Raw genomic sequence first — 22,315 nt, forward strand, 5'->3', positions numbered from 1 at the left:
GACCATAACGGGTTCTGAAAGCAGTTTTCGGAATATCCTCGTCTCTAACCCTTACCTGATGATACCCTGATCGCAGGTCAATCTTAGAAAACACACCGGCACCCTGTAACTGATCCATTAGATCATCGATTCTAGGCAACGGATATTTATTCTTCACAGTGATCTTATTCAATTGCCGATAATCGACACACAGCCGCATACTCCCATCCTTCTTCTTTACCAGTAACACTGGCGCTCCCCACGGAGAAACACTTGGTCGGATAAAATGCTTACCCAACAGATCTTCCAGCTGAGCTTTCAGTTCAGCCATTTCTAAAGGCGACATCCTATAAGGAGTAATTGAAATTGGACCGGATCCAGGTACCAACTCAATTGCAAATTCAACCTCTCGGTTAGGTGGGAATTCATTAATATCATCCGGAAACACATCTGGAAATTCACATACAACCGGAATTTGCTCTAAACTCTGATCATCACCTGATACTCCCGCAGTTAATAACATAGTACCCTGACATTCGGTTCCAGAACAGTTTACTATCATAGAGTTCAAATAGTAACTATTCACCACAACCGGTGCTTCTGACCCTTCTGGCATAAACTGTACCGACTTCTCAGAACAATCAAGCAAAACATGATTCTTGGATAACCAATCCAATCCCAAAATGAGATCAAGACCAGTCATAGGCAAACAAATCAAATCATGCACAAATTCACGCTGTTGCACTCGAAAAGGAACTTGTGGACATTCTCGTATCTCAGATTATTCAAATTCATAAGCCATATAAATAATTCAATTATAATTCATCAACATCCACATCATTCTCAATCACATCGCATTCATCATTATATGTCAATCATATTCAATCATTATCCTTCATTATCACACCTCTCATTCCGTCCATCAATAGTTCCAATTCAAAACATAATTCATTCTTTTCCAACTGAACTAAACTTAAAACATGCTCATTTTCTTAATAACTCAAAATCAAACCATATAACCTTTAAATCTAAATCTTTTTAGATAATCATATAAACAAAATCTCTAATTTTTATAAAATTTCGGCAGCATCTCCTCTAAAACTCGGACTTTGCCACCCTGTTCGGGTCCAAACCTGTATTCTTTTCAATTCAACATACCCTTTCTCATCATCATAACAACCACCACAATAAATCTACCTCAAATCAACAATTAAACTCATACAACATTCAAATCCAACAACCAAAATTCAACTAAGGATCATAGTTCACAAATCCTAGGCTTTTAACACAAAATACCTCAAATCAATAATTCACCAAATCATTAGTTAATCAACAATAACATTCAACCATAATTCTCTCCAAATTAACATAACAACATTCACCATCCAAAATTAGGGTAGAAATGTGAATGCTATATTAAATTAGGGTAGAGCTCATCGAAACGAGAATTTTGACACTAATTTCGAAGAAAACGGTCCAAAATTGGACCGAAAGGACCAAACCGGTTGAACCGAATCCGAACCGGGCTATCGGTCCAACCGGACCAGCCCATTAAAAAGAGCCACGGGCTCTTTTTCCCTCATTTCCTCAAGGACGCAGCTGAGCTCCAGGGAGAGGAAAGGAACGCCGAACCTTTACGGCAAAGTTCCAAATCCCGTAATTCCTCCGTTCGAGCTCCGATCGCCGCACCGTTTGCGGCCACGCGTTCACCGCGTCGAGCTCTACATTTCTACCGGAACAATTTCATAGGTAACTTGCTATTTCACTCTCAGCCTCTCATTTCCCCCAATTTTCGAATTTTAAGTGGGAATGTTGAATTTCTTTGATTTCTGATGTTTTAGGATCCAATTAGCTTGAGAAAAACGTCCACTCTTGCTTATGTGAAGCTTGGGTAAGGTGAGGATACGATAATTCTATTTTATTTTCATTAAATTTGAGCTTTGAGTATTAAATTGGGTATATATGTATTATGAATGTGTATTAGGTTGAAAATAAATAATTGGAGCTTGAAATTGTGAATACTGGAACTTGGAGGAAGCGGATTAGTTGAGTTTTGAGGGGCTGTTTTGGTTTTGAATAAATAGCTTTGGTCGTTACGTGGAAATCGGCTAAGGTATGGTTTAGGTTTCTTGCATTTAATATATAATGTTTTGTGAAAACTTAGGCTAGATGACCATTGGATAAGTTGGAATGTAGGTGTATGTTTAATGTAACACCCTACCACACAAAGCTTTACGCTTAAGTCGTAAAACAAAGGTGATGTGGTATTACGACCTCTAAAATAAAATAAGTACATATAATAGCAGAAGAGTTATAATATGCTAGGAGCCTTGAAGGATAGGGAAAATAAAAATCGCGAGATAAAAGCGCAACGCTCAAGGAACGAGTTAACTTGCATGCTAAGAAAACTGTAACTGTCAAACATAAGATAACAGAAGTAGGAATAGAGTGCCAAAGATACAAAATATCAAGCTCCTAACTCAGCCTGCGAAGTCAAGACTGGCCGGAGAATATTTACACATATATATACATACATATCCAAAACCCAAAAGTACATATACACAATCCTGCCTCTCCATAAACCTCTAAGAGGATCAAAAAGAATAAGTCATGCGGAGAGAAAATATCCCAGTAACCACTCCGCTTCAAGAGTCCAGACGCCTAACGAGATGCCTCTCGACCTGCATCTGAAAATTAACAACATAGTATGGAATGAGAACCGGAGGTTCTCAGTATGGTAAAGGTGCCACACACATAATATATAAGTGTGACCGGGCACTACATAAATTCCCGGGAATGTTACCCCCATTGAGCAATATTGATTATTTGAGAAAAATCTATGCATAGACTCTTGGGGATGCACGTCGGGGGACCGTCTAAGGACAATTCAGACTTGTCGGGTTGGCTGGATAACCGACAGATGAGCCTCATCAGCCATAGGACAGGCATGCATCATATGCATATTACTTGAATTACTTGCTTGTGCTCTAATTGGGTGTGCCTATCTGTATTTTCCATGCTAAATGTGTATTTGTTACCTGCAGTAGTTGTAACCTTCTTGTGTTTGCCTTTATCTGTCTATTTGTCCGTGAAAATGCATGATGGAGTTGGAGGTATGGAGGAATGGCAGTATAGGACTTAGATTTAAGGTTAAGTTAAGTTAGGATTAAATATTTTTAGGAAACCACCTTTTATGGCTTCTGTTTAATACTTTAAGCTCTATAATCTGAGTGTCGGCGTTTTAGGATTGCCTCTGGCATTCCCAGGACCTTATATATTATGTGTGTGGCACCTTTACCATACTGAGAACCTCCGGTTCTCATTCCATACTATGTTGTTAATTTTCAGATGCAGGTCGAGAGGCATCTCGTTAGGCGTCTGGACTCTTGAAGCGGAGTGGTTACTGGGATATTTTGTTATGCTATGATGTATATATATGTACTTAGTTTTCTCTCCGCATGACTTATTCTTTTTGATCCTCTTAGAGGTTTATGGAGAGGCAGGATTGTGTATATGTACTTTTGGGTTTTGGATATGTATGTATATATATGTGTAAATATTCTCCGGCCAGTCTTGACTTCGCAGGCTGAGTTAGGAGCTTGATATTTTGTATCTTTGGCACTCTATTCCTACTTCTGTTATCTTATGTTTGACAGTTACAGTTTTCTTAGCATGCAAGTTAACTCGTTCCTTGAGCGTTGCGCTTTTATCTCGCGATTTTTATTTTCCCTATCCTTCAAGGCTCCTAGCATATTATAACTCTTCTGCTATTATATGTACTTATTTTATTTTAGAGGTCGTAATACCACATCACCTTTGTTTTACGACTTAAGCGTAAAGCTTTGTGTGGTAGGGTGTTACACATATTTGTAGGTCAACACATATCAGAAAATTAAGTCATGCCAAAATTAAGTCATAAATATCTGAGTTAAAAACTATAAGCATGTAACACCTTGAGACCAAGAGAATACAAATTTAAAGCTGATAGCTCTAGTCCTGATAAACTCCATGCTAGTGAAAACACATGCAAGTAACAAACCACATCAGAACAAGCAACATGGTCATGCACTAAATGATTAGAAAGTAATGAACACAGAGAAGACTATTCATCCTGATACTTAATATTGTTAGCTTAGAGTTTAAGAATTCCATATTATTTGACTAATCTCTGACTTTAAAGAGGAGTCAGGAGTGCATAGGAAAATATTGTAACTTTTCAATCATGTGCACATTTTATCGAATACATGGTGGGCAGCAAGAAATTTACATCATATTGGGGAAAGAAAATCCACCCATTTTCCAAAATCAAAACTTCTGCAATTGCTTCAAAGTCTGAGGACAAGAAAGAGTGGTTTTCACAGGAAAAAATATTGGGAAAATGGAAATTATTCTTGGGTAGGCATTGTATTGGTTAGATAAATAGATGGTATTCAAGGAAGTTGAGTAAGAAAAATAAAAACTAAGAAGGGAAATTAACTCACTGTTAGAAAAGGAGTGAAATAGTGTAGAAGAAACTAACGGAATTCCCATGTTTATGTAAATAGGAGGCACCTGCAACTCTCCACCTCAGAGCATGAAAATGATAACAGAATGCTGTCCCAATTGTTGATTCCTGTCAACATCATAAATAAAAGAAATTCCTCATATCCATAAATATTTATTTTGGAATCACCATCCAATAAAAGTTTGATAACTTGGCACAGTACTTCCTTTTCAAAAGATTATTTTGTTTCAAGAGATTTATACTCAGTACACAGAGCCAATAAAAAGGAAAAATTTCACATGCAAACCAACCAGAATATAGAAAATCGATATCGCTGTGATAGATAATAATTAATAACCTGAAATTTATGGAATTGAGAATCAGCTATTGCTGTTAGGTACATTAGATTTCTTTGTAGCCTTGCTTGGTTCCTAAATTATTATAAACCAGAATCATAGAATTGATAAAGATTATTAATTATGTAGAATACCTAGAGACTAGAAATTGAGAGAAAGCATTCAAAAAAAATCTAAACAGAATCCAGAACTAATTAACCAATACTGTAGTAAATAAGAGCTTTCAGTTTTAGTTCCTCCTCATTTTTTTTAATTATTTTGAATTTACACAATTAGCAGATTCTCAAGTTAGAAAAATCATAATACCCTTGTTTTGAACCAAATGAATTATAACAACCACTTAATTTGATAAATAAAATAAAATGAGCACCACTTAATACTATTTAGAAATTAAGAAATTATCCAAAGAAGATACCTCTGCTGTATATTTAAAGGGAGCCACACACCCATTAAAAAAACCTGCAAAAGATAAATAAAAATAAATGAGAATACATAAGTTGCTTGCTGCATGTACACAACTCATATTCTTCAAATTATCTATGCATTCATTTAGATAAAATCACAGGAAAGAAAAATTTATATGAACACATCAACCTATAAACCTAGGCATCAGAAAACAAAGACTATAAATACAAAATCTATTCAGGATTCAGGCCATACCCACTTCGAGTTCTGGTAGTGCACTGCTGGGCCATATATTTGATCCACAATATGATGGATACCTACAGAAAACACAAATCTAAGAAAATGTGTATGATCATAGGATACAGAATTGCCAATGCTTCCATTTTTAACTTGGCATCTATGAGTGTAGCTGTAGATAGGCATCAACCTAAATTAAATTGCAAATTACAAGGCAAAAAGAGTTTATTAACTGAGGTATAAATGATCTAAAAGTGAAAATGTCGTATATCTAAGTAATGAACTATTCTCTTGTATCCATGAACAAAAGTTACATATGAACAAAAAAGGTATTAATTAGAAGAATAAAATTAAATTTATTTTAAATATTTAAAATTTATATTTTAAAAACAAATTTTTAAAAAATAAAAAATTTAACAGACCAAATCTTAAGTAAAACTTATTATTATTATAATTGAAGAATTAATAAACGAAATAAGCTTCATACTCCACTTACTTTCACAGCATTCACAATTCTATAGTACGAAAATAACTTATATGACAAAAATGTTCGGGAGAAGCCAAAAGCAAAGTTGTATCCCAACACAAATTTATATCTTTCCAAAAAGAAATATTCTAAAGAAGAAGACAGGTGAGATTGTTGCTAATTGCATTAGAAAAAGATAGGTAGCATGAAAAGGAAAAAATAATAATACTTCCCATTCATTCTTGCCAATTTCTTTTGTGGTCCTTTTCCAAAGTCAAGTTCCCCCATGGCATGTTTTCTCAGTTAATTTTAATTGCTCTTTTATCCATCACAGAGACATATTTAATTCAATATTAAAAGCTATAACTTTTTATATGAATCAACTGTGTTTTTGCTCACACATATAAAATCTAAAATAGTTGGTGTTATGTCAAGATATCAACTTTCTATTATGCTAGTGACTAATTATTGTTTTGACTTTTTTTAACACTAAAAAATAACTTTTGCCAATTTATTCTTCGGATATTAGGCTGAATTCTTATGAACAGATCAATTAATATTTATAAAATCTTAGAAATAGTTGCATAAATTAATCCTTAGTCAAAATCAATCTTACTACTATATATTTTATTCTACTATGCAACTTAATAATGCTTATGCTTGTCCTAAGTAGATGATAACAACCCAAAGATCTACCAGGCTTCCCAATTTCTAATACTAATTAGGCCTCTTTTTGGATCATCACTTGAATCAGGAAACAAAAGAGAGTCTAAGATTCTTGTTATGTCATTTCTTGACACGTCAAGTTCATGAACTTCAGTCAAATTTGCAACAGAAAGAGGTAAAGTTCTATTGAGAAAAGAATCAAACATGTCTAATTTCATTTGAATTAGAATTGTTATCATAAAATCTTTTTTAAATCTTCTTATTTTTTATCAAATTAATTACTACTCTATACAATAATTTCATTTGGAATCAATATATGAGTTTTTCCAACTGGCAATATCAAACAAAACAAAAATTAGAAATTAGAATCATAGAATCCAAACTTAATAAGAAAAAGCAACTAGAAAATAGAGGATATGAAAATCTAATAATGTATGATTTTTAACAACTTAATAAGCAAATAAACATGCTTTGAGATCGGTAAATGAAAACGTTCAAAACCTAACTACTAAATAACCAATTAAAACCTTAAATCAACTAATAATTATACATCAAATTAATTATTAGGTAAAGATTAAAGAAGATTGAAGGAGCAAAAAACTAACTAAACAAAAGAACTGGAACTTACCAGGCCGTGGGACGAGCAGACGATGGAACCGGCGAGAAGACGGCGGTGCAGGCGAGAAGACGGCGGCACGAGAGGATGAACCAGAGGCGAGACAACGCAAGCTGGAGTGAAAGTGAGAACACCGGATTGTAGTTTCGATTCACAAACCGTGAAATCGAAGAGGCGGAACGAGAGATCGAAGAGGCGGAGCGAGAGATCGAAGAGGAGGAGAGAGAGGTGGTTTAACACAGGCACACAGCTTCGAGAGTGGGAGTGAGAACGATATTCAGACGCGTGAAATTGGGGGAAAATGAAGAGAACATCTTTTTAGTAACGTTTGTATCTTATTTTTTATTTTTTTTAAAATAAAAATTATATTTTCTAACATTTATTTTACAAATGTTACTAAAAGTATAATTTTATTAGTATAGCTAACATTTTAAAAAATGTTAGATAAAAAGTGTTAGTAAATGTCTAAATTCTAGTAGTGATTAGAGATGGCAATGAATAGGGTAGGATTTGGACCCAACTCTAATTTTACCGGCGAGTTGAAAACATCCCAACCCTAACTCTACCCGCGATCAACCTGCAAATATATGATTCTATCCGCAAGTTTTACAAATATGCAATATTATTATATAATCTAATGAGTAGGCAAATTAAAAATTCAACACAAACAATACAATCTTCCCATAAACAACATAACTATCAAATGTTTAATTCGGCATAAAAGTATTTGTTTAAATTAATAACACAAAAATAAATAAAGACCTTTTGCACTAGTGAAAGATCCCTAGTTCAATACTTATTTGCTACAACAACAACATCACTAGTCTATGACTTTAGATGCAGCATCATCATCATAAATTGATGATCTTAACTCAGTGGCAAAGACATTTTGCACTAAGTGAGAGGTCCTTGATTTAACACCATCTATAACATATTTTTATAACATATAGGGTACGAATTGGTTGCATAGGATTGAGCCACAATTCATACCCTCCTACCCAATCCGCATTCAAATTTGCTCTACACTCAATTCTATCTGCAGAAAATTAGGTTAGCAATCCTATCCGACCGAATTGGATCTGATTAGATATTTACAGGTAAAGTGTTACCCCTAAGGACATCAATACACCACTTACAACCTCTAATAATATCATATCAAGAATAAAAATAAAGCTTAAATTTTTTTTTTGTTGATATATGTGAAGCCAGGGTGACAAAGTGAATTGTCCTTTCCACTCGATTCCATCAAGGCTCGTTCTATCAAGTAAAACAGATTTAAAATGTTAGTTTGTTCTGTTTTTATGGTGGATTAGTAAACCAGTAGACTAACTCGGTTAACGTGTTTTTTAAGTTAATAAAATTAATTAAAATTAATCAAATTATTTTACAATTTTTATTATTATTTTTTTAATTTTTAACTTCAATAAAATTATTTAAAATAATATTCATTAATATAAATATATATTTTTTTCATTTTAAAAAATAATTTACATAACCTGAATATATATATATATATATATATATATATATATATATATATATATGAAAGTGTAAAATAAAATAAATAAAATTAATAAAAAAGAATAAAAAATGAAAAAAATATGTTTAAAAATTATATAAGTGATAATATTTGGCAGTACGAGTTTGACGATTCTAAATTCTAACTTAATTCGTGTTTTTTACAAATTTATTGGACTAATCTGACAAATTTGATCCGTTTTACCACCTCTATGTCAAGGGTTTATATCCAATAATCTAACAATATTGTTTCATTTTGATTGCCTATCTTTCAACTGTATTTTCTTCATTATTATTGGTGTAAGATTATCTCTATTTCAAAGAATATATACTAATTGAAATCTCACAAGCCGTTGATCGAAAAACCAAGTCCATAATATTTGACCCACCCGAAATGAAAATATACTCTTTTACTATATTTTTAATGCTAAATCAATTTTGTAAGTGATATGAGTTAAAGCAATAAAATGAATAAAGTCTAAATTCATAATACTAAACATGATAATGAAAATGCATTTCAGTGCAATCTAAATAAAATGAAACAAACTTAGAAATTCCATATATGTTTTTTTAATTAGTATAGGAAATTATATTCCATCTATGATTATTAACTATAAATTTTTGAATATTGGTTTAAAAAAATTATTTAAAAGGATAAAACTAAAAATATATCTTATTAATTCATAGAAAGCAAAGTAATGAGTCAAGTACAGTTCATGAACTGTGGACAAGTGCATTGCATTGTTGGATTCATCTATAATCTTTACTTGACTACTTCATAATTTGACTAAGTGTCATTGCATTGCATGTCTTTCATTTAAGCATGCATGTGTTGAGAATGAAGAATTTGAGAAAATAGTGCTCAGCAACAGAGAAACATATATAAATCATTATATAAAGTCAACTTGCAAGGGATATATAAATATATGAAATAAAATATTTAACTACAAAACTCTAGAGAAATATATATATTACGTATTCTTGCATGTTTTGTATTCTCTATTAATTAATGCTGATTATTACTTTATTAATTAGGTGAATATAAAAATTCCAAGTTTTGACAAATTTGCATGTCAAAAACTAGTTTTAATTCCTTTAAACTTATTGATTAGTTGGCCACAAAAAACTATTGAAGAAATTAAAGTTCAGTTTCATGCATCCACAGGCCACAAGCTTGAAAATGGAATTATAAATGGTTTAATTTCACCAAAAGATATATATCGAAGACTTTGGCCATTCGAAATGATAAATGTTTGAAAGTGCCAGCTCACTGACCGACTTTAACATTGAAAATGCACACGTTAGTATAGTTTATTGAGAGCCGATATATATTCAAGTATTTTTTGCGATTAAGTTTAATTAAGTTAGTTTAAATTTAACAAAAATTATTTTTATTGTACGTAGTGTATATATATGTGTTTCATTAACACAAATAAAATTCTGCTTTACTTTATGTTTATTTTTCGTACGCTTTCTTTTCTTTTTTCTATTGGTGATGTTACTGCGTTTTGTTTTTATTTTTTTTTCTCTTCCTTTTTTTTATGTTAATTTTTTGAGAGGAATAAAATAAAAAAAAAGATAAAAAATATCAAATAAAAAAAAAGAAGAAAAAAAATTAAAAAGAAAAAGAAGACGAAGCAGAAGAGGAGGAGGAGGAGGAGGAGGAAGAAGAGTTTTGAATTGTGCAGAACGAGACCAAATGTACCAAAAAATTACATAGTGATTGCGATACAATTAACTCAGAAATGCACCGAAATTACAAGAGTTTCTGAGTTTATAGAATGCACAAATTTCGGTTTATTTGTTATTACACAATAGTGTTGTTATAATAATATTTTGATTCATTTGCAGTCCAGGTGTATTGTCGATGAACAATTTGTCCTAAAAGTTGGGATGACTTTCAAAACAAAATGAATGGAATCTAATACAATTGAATAAAGTGATAATGAATAATTTCATTCTTCTTTGCTAAAAAATTTGGTCAATACTTATCAGTAGCATAAAGTGAATATCAATTAACACACAAATGAACCGAAATTAGTTCAAATTTGAACAAGCAGTAAAAAAGACTCAATCATCAACAAAAATACATCAAATTCATTTCTGGATCCAAATAAACCTCAATTAAACTAAGAAATGAACCGAAATTACTTAAACAATAAAAAATTTGGTCAATATTTATCTGCAGCATCAAGTGAACCTCAATTAACACATAAATGAACCGAAATTAGTTCAGATTTGAACAAGTAGGAAAAAAAACTCAATTATCAACAAAAACACATCGAATTCATTTCTGGATCCAAATGAACTTCAATTAAACTAAGAAATTAACCAAAATTACTTAAGGAATAAAAAATTTGGTCAATACTTATCAGCAGTATCAAGTGAACCTCAATTAATTCACAAATTAACCGAAATTAGTTCAGACTTAAACAAGCAGTTAAAAAGACTCAATTATCAATAAAAACACATCGATTCATTTTTGGATCCAAATGAACCTCAATCAAATTAAGAAATAAATCGAAATTACTTAAGGAATAAAAAATTTGGTCAATACTTATCAGCAGCATCAAGTGAAGCTCAATTAACATATAAATGAACCGAAATTAGTTCAGATTTGAACAAACAGTCAAAAAGACTCAATTATTAACAAAAACACATCAAATTCATTTTGGATCTAAATGAACCTCAAATAAACTAAGAAATAAACCAAAATTATTTAATGATAGAACTAGAGAAAATCAGAACCAATAAAGATGTTAGTAAAAGTTGGTGTTGTTGGTGATGACGATAACGAAAGAGAAAGATAACGAAAAAGAAAAAGAAGAAGAAAACGCAGCATTAAAGAAGAAGAAGAAAAAAATTTTTTAACTTAGTTAGAATTATGACTTGGATGTAGAACTTTATTCTTAGTTTAATATTTTTATATATTTTTTTTTTAATTAAACAAAAATGTTGTCGTAAAAAATAGTATTGATTTGGTCCATATATATATATATATATATATATAATATAACTAAATCTCTTAATTAAAGTATTGAAGATAAAAAAAATTCAATAAAACACTTTTGTCGTTTCAAATTTTAAATAATTATAATCGACTAAATTATTATTAGTTAAATTCTTAGTAATAAGATCTGACTCAACCTTAAATATTTTATATTATTAAAAAAATAATGTTATATTTTCTGTTAATTAAATAATTTTTATTTTTATTTATTATATTTTATATTAATAGTTCAAATTTAGAATTTAAAATTTAAAATTTAAAATATTTATTTTTTATTTTTTTATTTTTATCTTTAATAGTAAATTAATTTTCAAAAAAGGTTGTACTCATTTATTTTTCGAAACGTATTAGCATATGTAATAAGATCTAGATACCGATAATTTTATAACAAAAGAAAATAAGAAATATAGTGTGGCATTGACTTGTTCTAAGGAATTGATGGCCGAAAACTATTTGCTTTTGGATGATGGATTGGGGCAAATAAATAAAATCCCAAGAGACAGGGAAGATCCGATCCTTTGATTTGCATTCCTTCAATAATTGATTTTAACACTCTTCCACGTCTACTATATATTATAATTATTCAGGCATGATCATCATTATTAATCTATATATATGAGCTGACATATAGAAAAAAAAAACTAATAATAATTTAATTTAAGTCTAACCTCTAAACAACCTTAAAGTTAATATATGTTTTGACTTGACTTGTAGAATATCTATATATACCCAATATTAGACACACATTTAGCAGTGTGCGAAAAAAGCTAGCAATAGACCCACAAACACAGAGACAAAAAAAAAAGGAAGGAAAAGAAAATAAAGAGAGACAAAATGAGGAAGAATCATGTGCGTTTGAACTGTGGCATTACAATGCCTCTTATTGGACTTGGCACTTATTCTTTCCCAAATGATAGGAACATAACTGAACTTGCCATCCACAATGCTCTTCAGGTACCAACATTCATGCTTATTATTATTATACGCTTTACACGGTCATGCAATCATATCTGTTCTTTTAGATGACTATTTACGTGGTCAATAAATTATTTCTATAGTATTATGTAATTAGATGTACGTATAAAATTACTTTACACTAATAATACATCAAAATTAAATTCTTATTATTTTGATAGTGGATGAATGTCGTTTAATTTATGTAGCTGAGCAAATACAGTGTCTTAATGTTTATGTTTTGTGCAGATTGGTTATAGGCATTTTGATACAGCAAAGATATATGGTTCTGAGCCAGCAGTGGGAAAGGCATTGAATGATGCAATGTTTGATGGAGTTGTAGAAAGAGAGGATATTTTCTTGACATCAAAACTATGGGGGAGTGATCACCATGATCCTGTTTCTGCATTGAAAAGAACTCTACAGTAAGCACAATAATCATGAACATCCCTTAAAAAGAAAAAATATTGAAAGTGAAAAAAATTAAAAGAAAATATCTTACCCCTTTTTTTTTCTCTTTTCTTTTCTAAAGCAATGGAAAATCAATAATAGCAAATAATGTTAAAGTGCATGTGGTGTTATCATTACCAAAGCAAAAAACAATATTGGAATTAGTACATGTCAATCCCCATATGAAAGAAAATATGTGACAGAATCATCTTAATTAGTTAAGTAATTGTGAAGAATGGTGTTGGAATTAATTGTATAGGAACTTGGGAATGGAATATCTGGACATGTACCTGGTGCATTGGCCTATAAAGTTGAAGCCATGGGTAAACTATCCAGTGCCTAATGAAGATGACTTTGAAAACTTGGACTTTGAAGTCACATGGGCAGGGATGGAGAAATGCCTTCAAATGGGGCTCTGCAGATCCATTGGGGTTAGCAATTTCTCTTCCAAGAAGATTCATTGGCTCTTAGATTTTGCTTCCACACCTCCAGCTGTTAATCAGGTACATCTATATGTAAATAAATAAACCAATATTTGCATTACTTTTCTACACATTTTCTTTGTATATTTTTATTTTACCGTATAAAAGACAAATATTTTTATCTTCTTGTACTTCTTATCAATCATTTTTAATACTAAAAATAAAAGGTATACAAAAAAAATTATTTTTCAAATAAATATTCGCATCAAATATCTTAAATTATTTATAGATTTTTTATGAGGTAATAATTTTATTAAGTATGAGTTTAATTTTAGTGCACTGACAGTGTAAAACATTTACACAATGGTGCAAATATATTTATTTTTTTGAATGATTGCGTCAATATAAAAAGTAGTTATTTTTGCTAATATAACGTAGTTGAATACACGTGTAAAACTACTTTACATTGTCAAGACAATGTATCAAAATTAAATACAATAAGTATAATAAATATTTTTATAAATTAATTAAAGTTGTGTTGGAATTTAGGTGGAAATGCATCCGATGTGGAGGCAAGAGAAGCTGAGAGAGACATGTGGGGACCACAAGATCCATGTAAGTGCCTATTCACCACTGGGTGGGCCAGGGAATGCATGGGGGTCCACTGCTGTTGTTCATAATCCCATCATCCAATCAATTGCCTTCAAACACAAGGCAACTCCTGCACAGGTGAAATAAAATAATAAAAATCCAAACTTTGTTTTAAAAAATATATTTTTATATTCATGATGTTCAATTATTATTATTACCTGAAATAATTGAATGTATATGTCTTCATTATGATCAAGGTTGCATTGCAATGGGGACTGTCAAGGGGGTCAAGTGTGATTGTGAAGAGCTTCAATGAAGAAAGAATGAAGGAAAACATGGCATCATTTGATCTGAAATTGAGTGAGGAAGACATATTGGAGATTCAGAAATTGGAGCAAATCAAGATTATGAGAGGGGAATTTCTTGTTAATGAAACCACAAGTCCCTACAAAACAATTGGAGACCTTTGGGATGATGAAATTTGAAAGTGTTTTTTTTTTTTTTTTTTTTTTTTCCCTTGTACAACAATTAGTTTTATTTTTACAAGTACATTTATTCTGTGTATATTTAACTTGTGTTATTGTTCAATAGTTGTATTTCTTTTTCTTCCTCAACAACTATCAATATCCTTCAGAGTTTCTGCAAGTCCGATTATTGAATAATACTCAAACTGAAACTTGAAACAGAAACATTTTCAATCATTTTCTTTTTAAAGATAAACTGAAGCAATAAAAGACAGAAGGAATAATTTAGAACTAACAAGCAATCACTTAAGTATTACTATTACAACCAAATTCACGCTGCAAAACCCACGAAAAAATAACCAATACTAAAAACAACCTTAGAAACCCAACTACAAAGAACAATTAACATTTCTCTTTTTAGTTTTCCAAAAATATTCTATAAATACAAAAAATTAATCTCGCGTGTCTGTGTATATTTATATATACATATTTTTTAATAAAATAATCAACTATCAAAATAATCAAATCTATACAATAGTATAATCATTTTTTTTATTTACACTAAATACATATCTAAATAAAGTAACTGTTTTTTGTATCTACATAACATCGTCGTTATCTTCCGATAATTACAGTCAAAATTTCTCAAAGATTAATGTTAACTACCAGATCATGTATTATGATGTGCAATCGCCAACTTGGTGGAAAAGAATAATCCAAAACCACTGAGTACAAGATTTTTACAACGAAAATTCTCTTTTAAGATCATGCACACTTTCTTGAAAGGGAAGTTTTATTCCAATTGATTGAACCAAACATTTCTAGTTAGCCTCTGGTGAACTAATACATAATATTTAGAGGTATGTTATTGTTCAAGGATCTCCTCAGGGGCAATGAAGATACAAATCCTAGAGCAGTAAGAAAAAGACGAGATTTTTCAATCAGTGGAACGGTTATACTGAACTTTATTGTATTCTTTCAATAATAAGAGATTGCTTCAACATGATATATCATGATACAATAACTGTGCAATTGCTCTCAGCATCAAATGTTGAGAAAACAATAAACATGGATGTAACAATTACTGCTTCTATGAAGGCCTATTGTATTGCCTTCTCTTTCCAAGCCATGATGATATCATGATTGGGATATCCTTTTCATACGTTGCGAAAACGCAGCCACCAATCATTTGAGAAGATAGCATTTGGACAGATTCAGGGATCCACTTACAACCTCAAGTTAAACATGCAAACCATCGCTGCACAAAGATAATAATTGATAAACGGAAATATACTTTTTCCAACATGTTTAATTTTTTTTCTTTTTTTTTTGGGGGGGGGAGGGGGGGGGGGGGGGGGAATCATAGGAGAATACCCTTCAATAACCTTGTGATGAAGAAGTCAACAGAGTGTGTTGAAAGCACATGGCTAACTAAAAACATGAACCATTAACTTGTTGGCCATTGACTTTCAAAGTACATTTGTAAATTTTTAGATAAAAAAATATATATAATGCTTAAAGGAAGTTAATATTTAATATCATACCTGTCAGAATTGGATAATTACAACTATTCTGCACCAGCTTGCGCAACATGTTCATTTGATCCTAATGAAGTACCTTGCTCAATGCACTGGAAGACATCAAATTATAAGACCTTACTGATGAAAAGGAAAACGAGTAATTTATGATGTCAAGGAAATGCTTTCAGAAACTTTTGAAATATCAGCGACTAACTTGTGCAATGTCGAAGAGAGACAAAATTTACTAAGCAAAGATAAAATGCAGCATATTTTCAGTAGAATAAGAGCAGTGAAATTCAGGCCAGTTTTCGATCTTTCCTTGCTATCATTTTCAAAAAATAACTATGATACATTTTTTCCAGAAAAAAAAAAATGTCTGATTGTTTTCATTGTTTCATTCTGCTCTTTCTTTAACATTTGGATTAACAAAGATGTCATATATTCCTCTCTCTGCATCACTTGTAAACCTTCTTTCATCAAGCATTGATCAGAATTGATAAACACAAAAATATGCAAGCAAATATTTACGATCAAATTATATACCTGAAGAAGGTGATTATGGAGCCAATCCAATGTTTGAGGAAATGTTGTTGCTGATACATTCACCACAGTCAACCCCTGAAACAGAAAACATCTTACAAGCATTCATAGCATATAATAAATAAACTTAGACGGTTAAAAGTTTTATATACTGCAACCAGTGAATCTGCTTTCCTATCAACTTCATATTCACTAGTTAATGAATTGGAGCAATTTGCTATATATAGATCATAGAAACTGCAATGGCCATGGAAATCAATAAAATAAATAACATCGCAAAAAATGTAAAGTATTAGACATACTTGTGAGGTGAAAGAGCACAGGTAATCTTGTATGGTTTTCAAATTTGCTATAAGCTTATCTTTATCCTGTAAATTGAACAACAAAATTCAGAAACCAGCTCTGATAGATAAAAATGCAATTGAACAGATGTAGGTTGCTCTTATGGTTTTTTTTCCAAGGAAAAATGTGGTTGGTTAACCACCTTCGCCTCAAGAGTGCCAAGTGTATATATCTGAGTTCTTTCAAAAGTTAGAGTACCTTGTCAGGGCATTTCTCGGTAAACGTGCGAGAGCAGATCCACTCCTCAAGTAATGCCTGAAAATATGGTAAGAAGTCTCACTACATTATTTCATGCGATTTATACGACGAAACAATGGAATATGATGAAAATACCTTCCCACCATGCGTGACTGGAACATAGAAATACATGCAGGTCAACTCTTTGACTAAAAAATCTCAAAGTTATACATACTACAAACTAAGAAAATAACCAATTATGAGGATAATTGTTACTTTCATAAAAGTTATGGACAATGAGACAAACCTTATGATCAAATTCAGCCATCTTCAGAACAATAGGCACAATTATTGGCTTAGGACCTGACTTTTTAGTAACAATTTTTTTGTCTGCCTCTATTTCTTTGAGAGAAGCAGCACCTGCATGAGAAACTTGGTAGACATATAATTTGCCACTTTAGTATTCAAGTGAAACACAATACCTACTCATGCAAATATTATAACTTCCTCAGTGCATGTGACTCCAAGAGGAACTAAACAGCTTCAAAGTATTGCAAATAATAAAGACCAACCTTCATGCCCAGATGTGCTTCCAGCTAGATTAATGGATGCGACATTATTTGATACTGCATCAACTTGGTCCATAGATATTCCTTCAGTTGAACTCAGAGTCCTGGAACCACCATGATTCTCATCATGACTACCTTCATTAGTATTTTCCGTTTGAACTGTAGCACTATCGTCTGGTGCCGCAGATGTTGAATTCATCCCTTTATTTTCAGCTTGTATAGCAGCAGGTGATTTCTCATCGTCTACTAAATAAATGCTAGGGTCCAAATGAATTCCCTTTCATCATCAAAATAAAAACAAAGAAAATGAGCTCACAACAAGTCCATAGGAGAAACATTTATTACTTCACAGTAAACTTGAAAAGCTGTATATCAATAAAATATACATTGACCAGTATAAAAGCTTCAATTGTCTAATACAGCATATACAGGGAAACATCCCCAAAATACATATCCATACATACCTCAATTATAATTGGCTTTCCATCCTTCATTGCCTTTTTCAAATCACCAGCCAAACCTAAAATAAGTTTGAAAGATGAGAATTTAAAAAATGTATGAGATCTCAAGCTACAAAGAACTGAGAAAACCTTTGCGAACAACTCTGCATTCTCTGCAAAATTCAGTTATTAACTCCTCCGATGAATTAAAGTCTCGCGTCCATACAGGAGTTGACGCCAATGGTGCACTGTCAAACATAAGAAAATAATCATTCAGATAAGATATACAAATTTATAGGGTTTAGGTCCTCTTTGATGTTAACTTGATTACTCTTAGCCAGGTCTCTTATGATACCATTATGAACAAATACTAGGTTTGACTAATAGGAACTTAAAATCAAAGCTAAATACTAGTCAGCTTAAGAATGAAACAAAGAAATTCAGGACATACTCTGTTGATGTGCGCAACAATTCGTAAACCATATCTGTCTATTAGAGTCAACAACAAAAGGAATGTCAAAATCAGTTGTATATAATTCCAGTCAGCTACCATCAATTGAAAGCCTAAAACTGTCCTTATTTTATATGACAGGAAGATTCAGGGTTATAGACACGATTGCTACCTGCAACACATTTGGTAGATTTAACCTCTGCGCAAGCTGGGTGGCAATAGTAGACTTCCCAACACAAGCAGTTCCACAAACAAGGATTACCAGTGGAACTCTTTGATGATGAAACCTTAAAGGAAGATAAAAGCAGAAATATGCTTCATTATTACTAGAACTATAAAATATCACCCTCAAGAGTCTTCTTTTTTTTTTTTTTTTTTACATATCTTTTAAAAGCATTATCAAGTAAATTTTCTTCCACACACACACACACATACGATGAAACAGATATGATGTACATTCAGCACATAGTAGGAATCAACAAACAATCAAAAGAAGCTATGATATTAACACAGATACATGTAGAAACAAAAGTTATCTCCAACAGAAAGATTGCATACTAACCTTGTCATCATCTTATAACGATTAATGTACTCTTCTCCATATCCCCGCCTCTCCATTAGCTGCACAACCAGATCTCTGTTAGAAAATTTCTATTGATTAAATTACTACCATCATTTGGAAAAGCCAAGGACATCCAGCTATGATAACTTTATCCTAAATATAATGGAATTTGACTTCCTACTATTAAGAGACATGTAGTAAATAAACTTAGGTCCCATGTAATTATATTATTAATTTAAAACCATCTAGTAATAATAATAATAATTAATATTGACATTACAATAATGTACTTAAATCCAAAAAGACCTATCCAAAGAATCAATCAACCATATTATCTTTATGCACTAATTTACGGTACGTAATACAACTTGAAATAAAAATATCCAACAGGCATGCATGACATATGACTGTGACTCTGTGAATATATGTATAAGATTTTGCTCCTGGAGTAATACTTTCCCATAAAATTTTAATTTTGGCCATGAGTTCAAACAGTAAAAGGAAATACATTACAAGTCAAGAAATACGGGATGTACAGGATGGAGAAATGAAACCATAGATTTGGCATACCTTGAATAAGTTGACCTCCAAATCGGACTGAGAGCTGCAGAATGGAAAGAAAATTTTAACCAGCTATACTAGAACTCAGCAGGAAACTAGAAATGGAAGAGAAGCCGAATAACATACACATCAAGAAGGCTATTGTCAATGAGCAGCTTCTTCAATTCAAGAGCAATTTTAATAGCTACATGATTCGGAATCTGCAACCAACAAGCAAATCACAAATGATACTAACCAAATTGAATCCACATTGCAGCATTAAATCCAGTCTATAAGGGCAAGCACAACACTTTTCAACACAATCCAATCTCAGTCCTATCCATCTAAAGTAACTCATAAGCAGAATGAACAATTGAAGAGTGGATTTTCATACCTTGGTTACAGTTAGCATCCTACTGAGCAAAAATCTGGACAGAACATAGTAGTGATCCGCATTATCACCCAACCACACCTTCACCTATAGGCAAAAAACACAAGGGAATCGATATTCGCACTATTGAAGCAAATAAACCAATTGAAACTGAACAGAAAATAGATTCCAAAATGATTGATTATGTGCATTCATGCAATGAAGAAAAGTTTCGATATCTATATTGAAATTGAGGTTTCGAAACGGACCTTAACGAAATCGTACTTGGAAGAAGCATTGCGGGAAGAGAATTTGTTTTTGGAGGAGAAGCTTTGCTTTTCGTCGCTTTCTTCGCCGCTGGCGGGGCTCGAAGGCATGGGTTCTTTCTCCTTCCTCATCGATTATGATTATTGATTGGCTTCTGTAACTGTAACTGTAACAGTAACTGTTGAAAATTGAAATGCCTCTTATCTTCTTCTTCTTCGTTCGCGCTTTTTCTCAATGCCTCTGAATTCTAAAACGCTGCTTCTAGATTTACATCCAAACTAGATTTTCAGGTAACCCTTTCTTTCTTAATCTTTCTTTTCAGGGGAACAAAAAGATTCCTTTTTCAGTTGTAAAATATTTATTTATTTATTTAGTCCTCGGAATATTTATAAACATCGATCATTATGAAATACAAAAATTAAATTAAAACTACAAATTAAATCTCCGTCATTATTCTTTCTTTTTTGCTGGCGCAATTTATTTATTTATCTTTTGTTTTGCTCCAAATTTTCATGTTAACTGAGATCAACTTTTCATTTTACTATTGAATGATTTTGTTATTATGATCATGTTTTTTTACCCCCAAAAAATAAAAAATAAAATAAAACTAAGATGATCCAGTTGGGACATCAAAATCATGGCTAGTTCTACGATGGGGAGAGCATAATATGGTCCTCCTTTAAGGACCTGGGAGGTTCTATTAAATAAAGAAATTGTAGGGATTGATTTAAAATTTTTTTTTAACCAAAAAATTTTAAAAACAAACTGACCATGAATAATATTTTTATAAAATAAAATTATTTAACTATAAAAATTTCACTAAAATTAAAATTACTAGGATTACCATTATTATTATTATTATTATTATTATTATTAAACTTTTTTTAACTATTTCAAAAAAATAATTTAATTTAAACAGGTTACATTCATTTATTTTTGTAACAAAAAAAATTCGGTTTATCAAATAAAAAAGATTCTTTGTTACATAACAAGTATATAAATTATTAATTTTTTTAAAGGTTATACAACATAGTTTATGAAAAATATAGGACAAAATGTTCTCGTACAAAAAATTTTAGTAGCATTTTATATTATTTTTAAATAATAAATTTCAGTATTTTGTATATATATATATATATATATATATATATATATACTTATTATTATTATTATTATTATTATTATTATTATAGACACTTTGTTTGGGAATTTTTTTTCTTATTTACACTATGTTTTGTGAGTTTTAATTCATAAACTATTAACTAATATTTTTTTTTTCGGGTGCGCTACACATCCATGTAATTCATGTAATTAAGTTGGCCCAAATTTAAATAGATTCACGCACATTAATGACGAGTGAAAACACACGCTCGAAAACCCTTCGTAACTTCGTGCTCATTATGAAAAAACGTTACTTCTTCCTCAACACAAAACCGCTCATTCTCTTCGAATCTCTCTCAAAATCACTCAAACTTCAGTCACGTTCTCTGTGAAAACCACTACTGGAGAAGAATTGCGAGAAGATTTGGCAAGGAACAACCAGAAACGAACGAAAACAGCAACAGAGATTCGCCTTCCTCCTCCTCCTCATTTTCCTCCTTCTTATTCGCGTTCCTTCTTCTTCACGTGTTTTCTCCTTATCTTCATTTTTTTATTGTTATTGCTGCTGTATTTTTTTTTTTTTGTTTTTTCCTCTTTCTTTCCCTGGTGAAGAAGTAGTAGAAGGTGAGGAGGAAGAGTTTTAAATTGTGCAGAGCAGAAATGAACCGAAATGGCCAACTCCACTTAACCGAACATCATTCATATGCTAAATAAAACGTCACAAACATTTAATCATCAAAGAAAAATATTTTTACATGCATAAAGACTCAATTGAACACACTAACAATCAAGTAAATCAAAATGAGCAACTCCACTGAA

General features: G+C 31.4%; 2 protein-coding genes across 4 annotated transcripts; one reads left to right on the forward strand and one right to left on the reverse strand.

The window, feature by feature from the left end:
• Positions 1 to 12,570: 12,570 nt before the first annotated feature.
• On the forward strand, positions 12,571 to 14,638 carry LOC107634194 (NAD(P)-linked oxidoreductase superfamily protein). The gene is made up of 5 exons (XM_016337766.3): positions 12,571 to 12,690; positions 12,940 to 13,115; positions 13,400 to 13,643; positions 14,112 to 14,291; positions 14,411 to 14,638. Exons 1-5 carry the CDS (start codon positions 12,571 to 12,573, stop codon positions 14,636 to 14,638), a joined length of 948 nt encoding a protein of 315 aa, XP_016193252.1.
• Positions 14,639 to 15,550: 912 nt separating this feature from the next.
• On the reverse strand, positions 15,551 to 20,844 carry LOC107629711 (P-loop containing nucleoside triphosphate hydrolases superfamily protein). Of its 3 annotated transcripts, none has more exons than XM_021118224.2 (16): positions 20,398 to 20,844; positions 20,153 to 20,236; positions 19,906 to 19,979; positions 19,789 to 19,822; positions 19,219 to 19,293; positions 18,829 to 18,943; positions 18,657 to 18,694; positions 18,356 to 18,453; positions 18,230 to 18,285; positions 17,769 to 18,042; positions 17,504 to 17,628; positions 17,218 to 17,274; positions 16,980 to 17,045; positions 16,681 to 16,755; positions 16,162 to 16,247; positions 15,551 to 15,875 (listed from the first exon to the last, which is right to left on the reverse strand). In XM_021118224.2, exons 3-15 carry the CDS (start codon positions 19,907 to 19,909, stop codon positions 16,185 to 16,187), a joined length of 1,080 nt encoding a protein of 359 aa, XP_020973883.1. In that variant the 5' UTR covers positions 19,910 to 19,979; positions 20,153 to 20,236; positions 20,398 to 20,844; the 3' UTR covers positions 15,551 to 15,875; positions 16,162 to 16,184. The 3 variants fall into 3 exon arrangements, with proteins under 3 accessions (XP_020973883.1, XP_016188064.2, XP_020973880.2); XM_016332578.3 differs by having other exon boundaries at positions 17,504 to 17,616; positions 19,219 to 19,277; positions 20,398 to 20,772; XM_021118221.2 differs by having other exon boundaries at positions 19,219 to 19,277; positions 20,398 to 20,755.
• Between the last annotated feature and the right edge of the window lie 1,471 nt (positions 20,845 to 22,315).

This window comes from Arachis ipaensis, chromosome B3 (genome assembly GCF_059453495.1).
Source record: "Arachis ipaensis isolate K30076 ecotype BB chromosome B3, ASM5945349v1, whole genome shotgun sequence".
In the NCBI taxonomy this organism is placed as follows: Eukaryota; Viridiplantae; Streptophyta; class Magnoliopsida; order Fabales; family Fabaceae; genus Arachis; species Arachis ipaensis.

Coding starts and splice junctions, on each gene's coding strand:
- LOC107634194 (XM_016337766.3), top strand. CDS start 12,571: ATGAGGAAGAATCATGTGCGTTTGAACTGTGGCATTACAATGCCTCTT. Junction 13,116..13,399: donor GCATTGAAAAGAACTCTACA/GTAAGCACAATA, acceptor TTAATTGTATAG/GAACTTGGGAATGGAATATC. Junction 14,292..14,410: donor ACAAGGCAACTCCTGCACAG/GTGAAATAAAAT, acceptor ATTATGATCAAG/GTTGCATTGCAATGGGGACT.
- LOC107629711 (XM_021118221.2), bottom strand. CDS start 20,526: ATGAGGAAGGAGAAAGAACCCATGCCTTCGAGCCCCGCCAGCGGCGAA. Junction 19,980..20,152: donor GGATGCTAACTGTAACCAAG/GTATGAAAATCC, acceptor TGTTGGTTGCAG/ATTCCGAATCATGTAGCTAT. Junction 18,454..18,656: donor TTGTTGCGCACATCAACAGA/GTATGTCCTGAA, acceptor TATGTTTGACAG/TGCACCATTGGCGTCAACTC.